The following is a 14,710-nucleotide window of genomic DNA, read 5'->3' on the forward strand; positions in this document are numbered from 1 at the left end:
GCACAGCCTCATCTTGCCAATTGCCCTTTCATGTTCTGTCCTCTTTTTCAGCAACTGCTTCTCCAGCAACACATCCAATAAAAGAATAAGACACACTACTTTCCACATTTAAGTCCCCAGAAAGAGGAAGGAGCGTAAGTTTGACACAATTTTTCACATTCTGAAATAATTCTCCCATGATTTCAATAAGCAGAAAAAGGGAACAGAAAGTCAGAATTGGACATAGAATTCAGATTTTTTTCTTTCAGACACATTTTATACAACTTTCAACATTTGTACTTTCAAACAAAATGAGCAAAAGAAAAACACAGAGTTCCAAAAAAAATCAAAACAGAAGTAATACAATTTTAATTTTAATATTTTAAAATACAGAAATTGGAAAGTAAGAATACCAAATACAACTTTAAACAAGTCACTTGTCCTCCCCTATAATAACCAATGTAAGCTACTTAAAGACTTACAAATTTAAAACAGAAATGAAATAAATACTGTACACTTTCCCTGCCTGCAGGCAAAAGATGGGAAATACTGCTATGAATCGGAAAAAAATGCTCTTAAAGCTTCAGCATCCCACTTCCCAGCCACACCCCACTCCGTTGTCACACAGTGTGCTTCTGTATTCAAAGGACACACATGTGCACACACACTGACTGCCTATACAAACAGACAAGACACTACTCCGCAGACACCCCAAACAAGAAAGGGTAACAGTTGCCTTGGACCATGGGCGTAAAAATCAGTTAAGGAAAGTCAGTCAGGCTAGCAAAACATTACTACAAAACTAGTAAATACCATAGCCAACAACTGTCCCCTTTTCAAATTTCACAGATTTAAAACTCCTAAAACCAATACTACCCCTCCCATCACCACCCTCTTTCCCCGCCCCACCAAATCAAACCTGCTGAAGCACTGGCAAAGTTAGACCTTTCACAGTAAAGGTGAACATTCATATTATATAATCTCTTAAAATGAACCTTTTCACCCTCTTTCCACAGCATGAAACTGTTATGGCTTAATTTATATTAAAAGTAGAAAAGTCTTTTCGGAAGGAAACACAGCCTGCAAAGATGCGTGTGCATTTCCTGGTCAGTGCTATTTCATACCTGGTAACAACCGCATGACTTGCTTTCGCAGTCAGAAGCTGTTTTTGGAAAAACTGAGGTTATAGCTTTTGATTCAGTCTAACCATAAATGTAAGGCCCTTAGTTTGGTTTAGGTTTCTTTTGCAAGATAAAATAACCTTGGGGTTCACTTAGAAAGTTACACCGTAGGTCCCTGACTATAATGTGGAAGTTATATGTATGCTTTGTAAAAATAAAAGGCTACTTATGAATCTTAAAGGGAAGAAATGATTCTAGGCGAGGAATCAACTCACATATTACACTTAATGCTGGTAAATTGGTACCAAACAAAAGCTACCAGAGAGATATGAGAGTATGTCTGGGTTATTTTATTCCTGCAAAATATTATATATTCCAGCACTTATGATCATTGTTTTGGTGAAAAATCTTGAGGGAAAACAGCTGACATTTTGAAAAGGAAACGGCCAAAATAAAACTGGGTGGAGGCAAGGCTTATCTTTGTGATTAAGTTCCATTTAGGACTGCTTTCTGAAATAAAGAAAAGTGAGTTCAGAATGTCACAGGTCTTGCATAGGTAAACTACTTGGAGGTCAAGGGCTACGTGGTAGCCAGGGTTTATTAGTGAAATAGTGCAGAGTGGATAAACTTGGAAGAATCACTGAATAGTTTCAAAAAGGTTTTAACAAAAAAGTCTAATGTTGCATTTGTTAAGACAAAGCTTTAGGACATTAGAAAGGGCACTAAAGGTGAGAGGGAGACTTTAAGGGGTAGAACGCAGGTAAATGAGTATTATTTTCCCCTACCCATTAAAGAAAAAAAAAATACTACAAAACAGTAAAACCACAATCAATCACAATAAGCTAATTGCTTTGGAAACAGGCATTTGCTTCTTAATGACCATAATTTTAAAAATTTGTTTATGTAAGGGATATCAAATATTTGAGTTATGGCACAATGTTCACTGAAAAACAAATTAAAATAAGGGAAGGACTTTTAGTAAGGCTACATATTAAATTACATTACATCCAACAGCAATGTAGTGAGTATCTCCCTTCTTCCCCTTCTTTCCAGCTGGCTTCTAGGAAGCATATCAGCCACCACAGGAAGAGCAGAGGCTGCCGAATCACAGAACAGGGGCTGTGTTAGGAAGCGAGTACCAGAGGTCTAGGATCCACTGTGACCCAGGCCCAGTCACTGCCCTATCTGGGTTTCATTTGTCTCCCTTACTTACTGGTGACACTCTTTTCCTAAGCTAAAGATCTGAGGCTCAAGATTGCTTTAGATGAAGGTCTAAGGCATATGAAAATGACTGGTGATCTTCAGCTTCTCTTTTTGGAGGGAGCAATTAGCTTAACATTTAATGAGAAAAATGAATTTTTTAAAAAATTTCAGATTTACATTATGAAGCCCTCATCTCTTAATAGGAAATCATAAAATGCCTATACACTGCAATAGTTACTTCCGGCAGTAGTGTACTGGGCCATACACTCACTCATCGACTCCTTGGGGAGTAGTCTTATCACCACAGAAAAAATCTTTTCTTTTGAAGATGTCCAGTTGAGCCTCTGCTCTTCCATTACCAGTGGGTTCTCTCTCTACCCAACAAGCGTTGTTAGCCAACCCTGAGCTGTCTTTGTTGACTTTCAGCTCTCTAACCACCTTATTTTTTCCCCCTAGTTCCATGGGTAGTTGGTAAATCATTTTAATTCCATGACTTATTTTCCTTTTATCTAGTGCCTGAAGAGTATGCAGAATCTGTGGAGCATTACTGTCCTAACTCCTCTTGAGAAAAACCGAAGTCCATCTTCCAATTACTTGAAATTGTCTTAATGGTTACTCGAGGATAAACATTCTACTCTTATCCATAAACTATCTCACTTCTTCTTCTTTCACTTCAACCACTGATTTTGATTTTAATTCAGCACCTTGTTAGAGATTCTTCAGATATTTTAGGTAGCATGCTCTGGGCATATATTTAATATGAATTAAATTTTATGAGTAACAGCAGTTTTCATTTAAAAATGCATATAAATGTGCATTCATTAATTACTAGTTGTAAATTAAATAACGATAAGGTCTCTGCAAGTATGAAGTGTCAATAGATTAAAGAATACTTTTCTTTACTGCATTTTTATCCACACTTACAAATGAGAAAACTAAGGCTCAGAGGGAATAAGTGACTTATTCAGGGTCACATAGCTGATATATAAATGGCAAAACTTGGACAAAAACCCAGGTCTTCTGCTCCCTTCCATGCTACACCATGCCTCTCTATTACCAACATGAAATTATTAGCTTTTGAAATATTTTTTAAAGTTTAAAAATTAAAAATGTTTTATACTTCCATTTCTATAGTTGTATAGTATATCTCAGTTGAAACTAATAAAGTTATGCCTTTTTTTTTTTTCCAATGAATGGGTCCTCTTTTGCTTTAGTGTGCTTAGAAGTGAAAATAATACTGCTTATGTCCTGGAGAAGATACCTTCGAGGGCAGAGACCACAACTTCAACTTTATATTCCCCCACAATACTAAGTAGTGTTGGGCACATAGTAGATGTTTGAGAAACACCTGCTGATCTCATATGAATAGAGTTCATTAAAAAGGTAATAATTAGGATTATTAAAAAATAGAACAGTATTCTAGCTAAGTGTTTAAGTAGTGATAAAGATGGGCTTGTTTTCTCTCTGAGTTTATAAGATGATTTTGGTCAGAATTCTCAATTTTGTTTGCTTTAAAAATTAACTGCTTGTGAAGTTCAATGGATTTCTAGGATACTGAACTATTATAAATTGTCAGGTTTGTACTGTTTACATCATTAATCAATACTGGAGAGCATATTATGATGTGACATCATGAATTACAGTACAGTGGATACTAAGTGAACAGAAGTCACTTATTTGAATCAATACAGGAAAATTATCTACTACTACAATTAAAATTGCATATATTAAATCATAATTGTTTTATCTATTTCTATTTCCTTATAACTAGCTAAATGCCACTACTGCTGTTTTCCTGTCTAAGTTGCAGTGTCTGTAGGTAGTACTGTTTATAAATGAGACTGAGGGAAAGACGAAATGTTGTCTATTACAGTGGAGTCCAGATATGGGCTGCAGTCACCTCCAAGTTCAGGCATTTCCTTGAGATAAAGGGACGCATCACAGCAAGGACCTTTACAAGAGGTTTGACTAGGAAAGTCACTGGATGAGTGGCTGAATTTCTACCAACTCAGAAAAAGATACATGTATTCTGTTTTAGTGGTTATATTACCTTACTGGAAGTTTTTTTTAACTTAGCCAAGTAATGAGCTAAAACTGCCAAAAACAAATCCACAGTACCTTCACTTAAAAATTCCACATACTGGCTACTTAAAATTAGTATTTACCGGCCTAAGTACACAGGGTGGACACTGGCCACAATTTTAATTCATAAGAATAAATTGTTTTATTCTAATTTTTATAGCTAAAGAAAAAAAGTAAGGTAATTAAAAATACTCAGAGCTGTGAAAAATGCAAAGAAAACAAAAGAACTCAGATGATGATGTAGCTGGAAAAAGAAATTATAACTTTTACTTCTTAAACCAAAACAAAAAACATGTGTACTGTAACACTAAAACAGTGTCTACAGAAAACTAAAACATCACAGTAATATATTGTGTGGGGAAGGTGGGAGAATTAGTCAAACCCAAATTTTTGACATCTTGAGATCCAACGATCAATCAAATAACTGACTGTACCCATCTCCTAACTAGTTTTGGCCTAGTGTAGAAGAGTTTAAGTAGGCCATTTATAGACATTTAGTATTTCCATAATAATTCTTCTTCCTGACACCCAGATAAGACCCAGACTTTGGTCCAGTCACTTGGACCAAAAAGGCTAATTCATAAGCTATTTCATATTTATTCCATGAAATATTGGAATGAAGATAAAGTAAGAAATATTTCTCTCTGAAACTACACATTTGAATGCAACCATGAAAGACGATGGTATAGATTTTTTTCTTAGCTCTTCATGTGATACTTAATACAGAAGGGAAAGTCCCACTACTTTGCTGAGCAAAAAAAAAGAAAAATCTATAAAATGGCCACATTTCTTCTCCAGAAAAATAAATTTTATCCTATTTGCCTATATTTTCTTTGTAGGAATTTGTAAAATGCTCTATTGTCAGGATTGGGAATATCTCCATCCCACTCTCAGAAATCACTTATTTTTATGCCATGGGGGGGGGAGGGGGGGGAAATGGAAAATATAAGCTATTACGAGCAACTGAAAACTGGCATTTAGTAAAAACTGCATAAAGGAGATAAATGATTCCTTAAAGCTCAACCAGATATTTAACCTCCATACGTACTGGTTAAGTTGGGATAGATGGAAGAAACTGCAAGAAGCACCCATATTAAATCCGTATATCTGAGATAATTCTTTAGAAGGCTAAGAAATAAAAAGCTAAACACACACACACACACACACACCCAAAAGATCTACTCCAACATGCTTGCTTCTATACAACTTAATATAGTATAGTCCTATTAGATTACGGCTTATTATGCAGATTTGAATATACTAAGTCAAATCATATTTCATATTTTCCAACAAGTTAGGTACACAGAATAAGAGCATCATAAAATATAACCTCTGTGGCAGGTGTTGGTCCTGCCCTCCAACACCAGCAGTATGAAGAAGGCCCTCTGTAGTTACAAATGTATTTGAAAAACTACAAACATGACAACTTAACCAAACTTATAATACTTTTCCCACAAGTAGGAAAAAGATATTAAAGCTGTTCTCTTTGGGACCCAGATATCAGCAAAAAATGAAAAGCAAGAAGCCTATTGTTATATTTAGAAGAAAACTGCAATGTCAAATGAAATGAGAAATGTGGGATCTTTATGTAGTTCCTACATATTGGCTACGAAAGTGTTTCCCTGCAAAGAGAAGAGTCTTGTTGTGTCGTCACAAAATGCTGGGGAGTGCAGAGGCGGGGGGGGTATAAGGTAATCAACCAACCTGGGTAACAGTATGCACCTTGGATGTTAGCAAAAGCGAAGCTAATAGCTTATAAAAAACACATGAAATATATAAAATAAAATGATTTTCATATACATCTTAATTTAAAATAATTAATGCATCAAATCCCTGTTTAAGACTTTAACCTGAATATCAAATTTAAGAGTCCAGACTAGTTACTGTTACCGTGGCTCTTCCCCACATGTAACACACACACTATCAAAAATAATTTAAAAACCTTCACATTCTTAAATCTAAATTAGTGAGATATTTCTCCAGAAATCTTCCAAATAAATAGCTTAAAAAAGAAAGAATTTAAAAGCTGTTAACTTTAAAAAAAAAATCTGTTAAATAAATTATTGATAATTCTTTACCCTACCACTGAAAATAAATCAAGACACTACCAACAACAAAATGAAATTCAAGCCCTGACAAGAGACCCTTTCCAGTTCAAGGTCTCTTTTTAAGGTTCTAACCTCCTTCTTCCTCTCCCCCCACCAGGTCCAAACGGTTATTGCTGAGTGGGTGTGGCACAGTGAAAATGCAGCATCGGTTCACGTTGTTCTTCAGGCAGTGTTCACTACTGTACATGCAGACTGCTTCAGGCGGGGGCACAGCGGAAGCTCCAGGCTCCTGCACCCCCAAGACTGGTCTCCAAAGGGAAGAGTGGCCACAGCAGCAGCTCCATCACACAAAGAAACGTGCATGGCCATTTCTGTTCAACTTAAGGATCTTCCCAAGACGTTGCTTGGCTGTTGCCATTCCTTTTTTTGGACGTTTACCTATAAAACACCAACAACAGTGTAAATCATAATGAAAGTCATACTTGACAGATGGCACCTGGAAGACTTTAGGGAGAGCAACATGGCAGGGAAGCCTTTTAAGTGTTCTGAATGGGCAAAGTCACAATCTTGGAATTCCACTGTTTAAAACCCTTCCACCATCTGATCACACGAGAGATAAAGGCCCACCTCCTTCACAAGACCTACAAGGCCTTTCCACAGTGTGATCCCCCCCATCTCTTCAGCATGAGCTCTTACCATATCCTGTATCAAACTGTGCTTCTGCACCAAAACTGCCTGAAGTTTCATAAATACCCCATGGACTGTTTCTCCCCTTTGTGCCATAGGTCATACTATTTCCTTAGCCTTCAATGCTGTCTGTCCTGTCACTTCTCCCAACTCAGCATGGCTAACCCCTTACCATCCTTTTCAGGATCTACCTCCTCCTCCAGAAAGCCTGATCAGAAAGCCCTGATGCTCAGGGTTGACTGAGGAATCCTCCTTCTGTTCTCACAGTAACCTGTGCATACCACAATGACCATGCTGTCCGTAATGCATCAGGCTGTAAGCAACTTGAGTGAGAGACTATGTCTATCTAAACTGCCACTACCACCCTCTGACCGAGTCAGAAATACACTTAACCTACAAAGAGGTAACAGTTACCTTTCGTTGCTTGGTTGCTGATAGGTGGCGGATTTGACGCAGGTCTCTTGGTGGGGTGAAGGGGCACTGAAAAGGAAGTTTCACCAACTGGCCTTTCTGGGCTTATACTGCCATTACTGATCTGGCATGCCCCTGAAATCAAGCTTGAATTCTGCGTATACTTTCCATTCTGAGGGCTTGAGCCACTGCTGTCCACAGAATTCCTACTTTGTACCTTCTGACTGATTTCTGATGAACCTTCCTTTTTGATGCATTTCTGGCCTCTACTTAGATCCTAAAGGAGGAGGAAGGAAATAAGGCTGAATTTTCAGAGTTCCTTTAAGATAAGTGAGGTATTTAACCTCTCTATGCATTAGCAAGTCAAGAGATAGAAGAAATAGACTACTAAACTTTGGTTTTCTTAACATGTAGTAGCCACAGAAGACCACCCCTTCATGATGGGCGTCTCATTCCAAAACATAACAGCTCTGAAGGATTCAAGTCTTGAAGTTGCATTATAACTTGAGTCAAGAAGAAAATGTTAAAAATATATATATATAAAAATAAATATATAGAGAGAATATGAATAACTTAAACAAAGCCTCCTGAACTCAGTCAGCACGTGCTCCCATGTGCCATGGAAGGAACACATGGATGAGATGCGGACCTACCACTTCCTCAGCATGTCACAGTTCCCATATCTCTTTCATGGTGCAACGTACCATCTTTTTTAGAACCTAACTTCTGTAAGGTTCATCTCCACTGTATTTAAGTTGTTTGTTAAAAAAATCCCTAGATCTTTAGCCCCAAGTCTGGTTTTCCTCTAACAATTCTTCCTTCAGTCTCTTAGGATTACTGAGTGAACTGTCAGGAACAAAACAAATGAAGTGCTACTGATTGGTGGGTCTTGAAATCAACAGAGACAGTCATGACCACAATTAAAAGAGAAAGGAAAACACAAACTTGAAAAGAGCATACTGCAGATGTGATGTTTCATTAAACTAGTTTTATGAGGGGGGTGCGTGATGTAAAATAAATTTCTGATTCTGGAATGGTCAAGTAAGTTTTTTTTTTTTTTTAATTTTTTTTAAAGATTGCCACCTAGGCTAACAACTGTTGCCAATCTTCTTTTTCTTTTTTTTTTAAGGATTGGCACCTGGGCTAACAACTGTTGCCAATCTTTTTTTTTTTTTCTGCTTTATCTCCCCAACCCCCCCCCATACACAGTTGTATATCTTAGTTGCACGTCCTTCTAGTTGTGGGATGTGGGACGCCACCTCAACACGGCCTGACAAGTGGTGCCACGTCTGCGCCCAGGATCCGAACCCTGGGCCGCCGCAGCGGAGCGCGCGAACTTAACCACTCAGCCACAGAGCCGGCCCCTCAAATAAGTTTTAAAAACAACATTAAGAGTGAAGATCCAAGATGGCAGCGTGAGTAGTCTTCTTTGTCTCTCCCCCTTCGAATCTACAACTAATTGGACATTCATTGGACTTTGCTTAACAAAGGATATCCATATAGCATCTCAGGATGCCTGAGAGACCCACGCTGCTATACATCAGAAGGCGGATGGACTTCCCTCCGGGAGGAGGTGGAGATAGGGGAAAACTCTCCGACCCTGACCCCCGAACAGCCTAGTACCTGCAAGCAGCTTTCTTCCAGCGGACACCCCCAGAACATCGCCACAGACCAAGGGCAGGAGGGAGCGCACACCAGAGGAGCGACGGTGGAAACAGGTGACCAGAGCCCTACCTAAGCACCCCGCAATTACACCTAAGCCCAGAGGGAAGCTCCAGAGTTACCCACCAGAGGCGGCGGGGAAAATCCCTACCTGCCATTAGCGGAGAGGCCCTGCCTAGCATCCACAATGCTGGGAGGCTCCCGGAGAGAATCCCAAACGGCACGGCAGCCCGCCAGCTGCCGCCGCCAGCTCCACTGACCGGGCTTTCGCCCAGGAGGGGCTCAGGACTACCGGAGATCTCCTGGGAGAGGACTGGGGCTGGGTGGAGCTCCAGCGGCTGGCTCCACGGCCCGGGGGGGGAACTCTGGAGTTCCGTCCGGGCAGCAGCCAAAGTCTCTACCTGCCATTAGTGGAGAGGCCCCGCCCAGCATCCACAACACTGGGAGGGTCCCGAAGAGGAGAATCCCAGGCAGGGCAGCAGCCGGCCAGCTGCCACTGAACTCAAGGTCTCCGGCTATCCCCCAGACAGGGCAAGGGGCTTCCCGAGATCCTGGGGGAGAGGACTGAGGCTGGGTGGAGTTCCAGCAGCCCGGCTCCGTAGCCCAGGGGGAAACTCTACAGTCTCACAGCAGCCTCAGTGATAGCCTCTGCACAGCACTAGTAGAGAGCACCCACCCGGCAACCACAAGGCTGGAAGACCCTGGGACAAAAGTAGCATAGCTAGGTGAGCTAACCACAGACTGCAGAAGCTGCTCATAGCTCTGCTGTGACCCATAGTGGACAAGTGAGATTTTGTGGGTGCTGACAGTGACAGAGCTGCAAATATAAGTGATCCTGCCCCTGGCCGCTGGGAAAGCCCATAACACCGCTGCAGACCCTAAGGAGGGAGCACGTCTAGGTGGTCTGCAACAGTAGGGACCAGCAGCCTGAAGCCCCCTTGTGACGGCCCCCACAGCTGAAGAGGGAACCCACAGGATCACTGTGACTATGAGGAGGGGCCCAGGCCCAGTTAGCAACAGCTGATAGGGTTCCTGGTTGGTGCAGTATAAACAGCTGTCCCCTCACCACACCAGCAGAAACAAGTGGAAGCAGTAACTAAACTCTATCTCTATGCAGAGGCACAAATCTACACCATCAAGCAATATGAAAAAATATATTAAATCTCCAGAACAGAAGGAAAACGACAAACACACAGAAAACAATCCCAAAGACAATGAAATATATAACCTAAATGATGATGACTTCAAAACAACCATCATTAAAAAACTCAATGAATTAAAAGAGAATTCAGATAGACAACTCAATGAGTTCAGGAGCTATGTCACAAAAGAGTTCGATACTATAAAGAAGAACCAAACAGAAATACTGGAAATGAAGAACACAATAGTGGAGATTAAGAAAAATCTGGACGCACTGAACAGTAGGGCCGATAATATGGAGGAAAGAATTAGCAATTTGGAAGATAGGAATATAGAAATGCTGCAGGCAGAGGAAGAGAGAGAACTAAGACTAAAAGGAAATGAAGAAACTCTCCGAGAATTATCTGACGCAATTAGGAGATGCAACCTAAGGATTATAGGTATACCAGAGGGAGAAGAGAGGGAGAAGGGGGCAGAAAGCCTATTCAAAGAAATAATAGCTGAGAACTTCCCAAACCTGGGGAGAGAGATGGAACTTCATGTGACAGAAGCCAATAGATCTCCAAACTTTATCAATGCAAGTAGACCAACCCCAAGGCATATAGTAGTGAAGCTAGCAAAAGTCAACGACAAGGAGAGAATACTAAGGGCAGCCAGGCAGAAGAAATTAACCTACAAAGGAACCCCCATCAGGCTATCAGCAGATTTCTCAGCAGAAACTTTACAGGCTAGAAGAGAGTGGAATGATATATTCAAAAATCTGAAAGACAAAAACCTGCAGCCGAGAATTCTCTACCCAGCGAAAATATCCTTCAAATACGATGGAGAAATAAAAACTTTCCCAGATAAACAAAAATTAAGGGAGTTCATTGCCACAAAACCTCCTCTTCAAGAAATGCTCAGGAAAACCCTCATTCCTGAAAAATCAAAAAAAGGAAAGGGGCTCCAAAACCAAGAGCAAAGGAGATAAGTAGAAGGACAACAACAGAGAGTAGCAGCTCTCCATCAGAACAGACTAAACCATGGGACGAGAAACAAAGGAAATTGAAGAGAACTGGAAAACAAGACATAAAATGGCAGCAGGAGGCCCCCACATTTCAATAATCACTCTAAATGTAAATGCATTGAACTCTCCAATCAAAAGACACAGAGTGGCAGGACGGATCAAAGAACAAGACCCAACAATATGCTGCCTCCAGGAAACACACCTCAGCCCCAAAGACAAACACAGACTCAGAGTGAAGGGATGGAAGACAATACTCCAAGCTAATAATGAACAAAAGAAAGCAGGTGTCGCTATACTAATATAAGACAAAGTAGACTTCAAAGCAAAACAGATAAAGAAAGACAAAGAGGGACAGTATATAATGATAAAAGGGACTCTCCACCAAGAAGACATAACACTTATAAATATATACACACCCAACACAGGAGCACCAAAATTTGTAAAGCAACTCTTAACAGAACTAAAAGAAGACATCAACAACAATACAATAATAGTAAGGGACCTCAACACCCCATTAACACCAATGGATAGAACATCCAGACAGAAAATCAACAAGAAAATTATAGAATTAAATGAAAAATTAGACCAGATGGACTTAATAGATATATATAGAACACTTCATCCAAAAACAGCAGGTTACACATTCTTCTCAAGTGCACATGGATCATTCTCAAGAATAGACCATATTTTGGGAAACAAAGCAAGCATCAATAAATACAAGAGAGTTGAAATAATATCAAGCATCTTTTCCAATTATAATGCTATGAAACTAGAAATCAACTACAAGAATAAAGCAGAGAAAGGTGCAAAAATGTGGAGACTAAACAACACGCTACTGAACAAACAATGGATTATTGAAGAAACTAAAGAAGAAATCAAATATTATCTGGAGACAAATGAAAATGAGAACACGTCACACCAAATCATTTGGGATGCAGCAAAAGCAGTCCTAAGAGGGAAATTCATTGCAATACAGGTTCACCTCACTAAACAAGAAAAAGCTCACATAAGCAACCTCAAACGACACCTAACAGAATTAGAAAAAGAACAACAAACAAAGCCCAGAGTCAGTAGAAGGAGGGAAATAATAAAAATAAGAGCAGAAATAAACGATATTGAAACTAAAAAGACAGTAGAATGGATCAATGAAACAAAGAGTTGGTTCTTCAAAAAAATTAACAAAATCGACAAACCCTTAGCCAGACTCACCAAGAAAAGAAGAGCGAAATCTCAAATAAATAAAATTAGGAATGAGAGAGGAGAAATCACAACAGATACCAAAGAAATACAGGGGATCATAAGAGAATACTATGAAAAACTATATGCCAACAAATTGAACAACCTAGAAGAAACGGACAAATTCCTGGACTCTTACAACCTCCCCAAACTGAAGTAGGAAGAAATGGAGAATCTGAATAGGCCAATCACAAGTAAAGAAATAGAAACAGTAATCAAAAACCTCCCTAAAAATAAGAGTCCAGGACCAGATGGCTTCTCTGGAGAACTCTACCAAACATTCAAAGAAGATTTAATACCTATCCTTCTCAAACTATTCCAGAAAATTGAGGAAGATGGAGTACTCCCTAACACATTCTATGAAGCCAACATCACTCTGATCCCCAAACCTGACAAGGACAACACAAAGAAGGAGAACTACAGGCCGATATCACTGATGAACATAGATGCAAAAATCCTCAACAAAATTCTGGCAAACCGAATACAGCAATACATCAAAAAGATTACACACCATGATCAAGTGGGATTTATACCAGGGACACAGGGATGGTTCAACATCCGCAAGTCAATCAACGTGATATACTACATTAACAAAATGAGAAACAGAAACCACATGATCATCTCAATATCCTCAATATCGAATGATCCATCAAATGGATCATTCGACAAGATCCAACAACCATTTATGATAAAAACCCTCAATAAAATGGGTATAGAAGGAAAGTACCTCAACATAATAAAGGCCATATATGACAAACCCACAGCCAATATCATACTCAATGGACAAAAACTGAAAGCCATCCCTCTGAGGACAGGAACAAGACAAGGGTGCCCACTTTCACCACTCCTATTCAACATAGTACTGGAGGTGTTGGCCAGAGCAATTCGGCAGGAAAAAGAAATAAAAGGAATCTAAATAGGCAATGAAGAAGTAAAACTCTCGCTGTTTGCAGACGACATGATCTTATATATAGAAAACCCCAAAGAATCCATAGGAAAACTATTAGAAACAATCAACAGCTACAGCAAAGTTGCAGGGTATAAAATCAACATACGTAAATCAGTAGCATTTCTACACACTAACAATGAATCAACAGAAAAAGAACTCAAGAACTCAATCGCATTCACAATCGTGACAAAAAGAATAAAATACCTTGGGATAAATTTAACCAAGGAAGTGAAAGATTTATACAATGAAAACTGCAAGACTTTCTTGAAAGAAATTGACGCTGACATAAAGAAATGGAAAGACATTCCATGCACATGGATTGGAAGAATAAACATAGTTAAAATGTCCATACTACCTAAAGCAATCTACAGATTCAATGCTATCTCAATCAGAATCCCAAGGACATTCTTTACAGAAATTGAACAAAGAATCCTAAAATTCATATGGGGCAGCAAAAGACCACGAATTGCTAAAGCAATCCTGAGTAAGAAAAACAAAGCCGGAGGCATCACAATCCCCGATTTCAAAACATACTACAAAGCTACAGTGATCAAAAGAGCATGGTACTGGTACAAAAACAGGTGCACAGATCAATGGAACAGAATTGAAAGCCCAGAGATAAAACAACACATCTATGGACAGCTAATCTTTGACAAAGGCGCTGAGGGCGTACAATGGAGAAAAGAAAGTCTCTTCAACAAATGGTGCTGGGAAAACTGGACAGCCACATGTAAAAGAATGAAAATTGACCATTCTTTTTCACCATTCACAAAAATAAACTCAAAATGGATCAAAGACCTAAAGATTAGGCCTGAAACAATAAGTCTTCTAGAAGAAAATATAGGCAGTACACTCTTTGACATCAGTTTCAAAAGAATCTTTTCGGACACTATAACTCCTCAGATGAGGGAAATAATAGAAAGAATAAACAAATGGGACTTCATCAAACTAAAGAGTTTCTTCAAGGCAAGGGAAAACAGGATTGAAACAAAAAAACAGCCCACTAATTGGGAAAAAATATTTACAAGCTACTTATCCGACAAAGGATTAATCTCCATAATATACAAAGAATTCACACAGCTTAACAACAAAAAAACAAACAACCCAATCAAAAAATGGGCAGAGGACATGAACAGACATTTCTCCAAAGAAGATATAAGTATGGCCAATAGACACATGAAAAGAT

General features: G+C 39.3%; 1 protein-coding gene across 1 annotated transcript in view; it reads right to left on the reverse strand.

The window, feature by feature from the left end:
- Nucleotides 1–325: 325 nt before the first annotated feature.
- The window catches only part of KDM7A (lysine demethylase 7A), a 51,571-nt gene continuing 37,186 nt past the window's right edge, over nt 326–14,710 (reverse strand). The window contains exons 18-19 of the mRNA XM_046669363.1: nt 7,535–7,808; nt 326–6,871 (exon numbers count right to left, since the gene is read on the reverse strand). Of these exons, the coding sequence (XP_046525319.1) occupies nt 6,777–6,871; nt 7,535–7,808 (369 nt within the window). The 3' untranslated portion in view covers nt 326–6,776. The remainder of the gene's footprint in view (nt 6,872–7,534; nt 7,809–14,710) is intronic.

This window comes from Equus quagga, chromosome 8 (assembly GCF_021613505.1).
Source record: "Equus quagga isolate Etosha38 chromosome 8, UCLA_HA_Equagga_1.0, whole genome shotgun sequence".
Taxonomy (NCBI): Eukaryota; Metazoa; Chordata; class Mammalia; order Perissodactyla; family Equidae; genus Equus; species Equus quagga.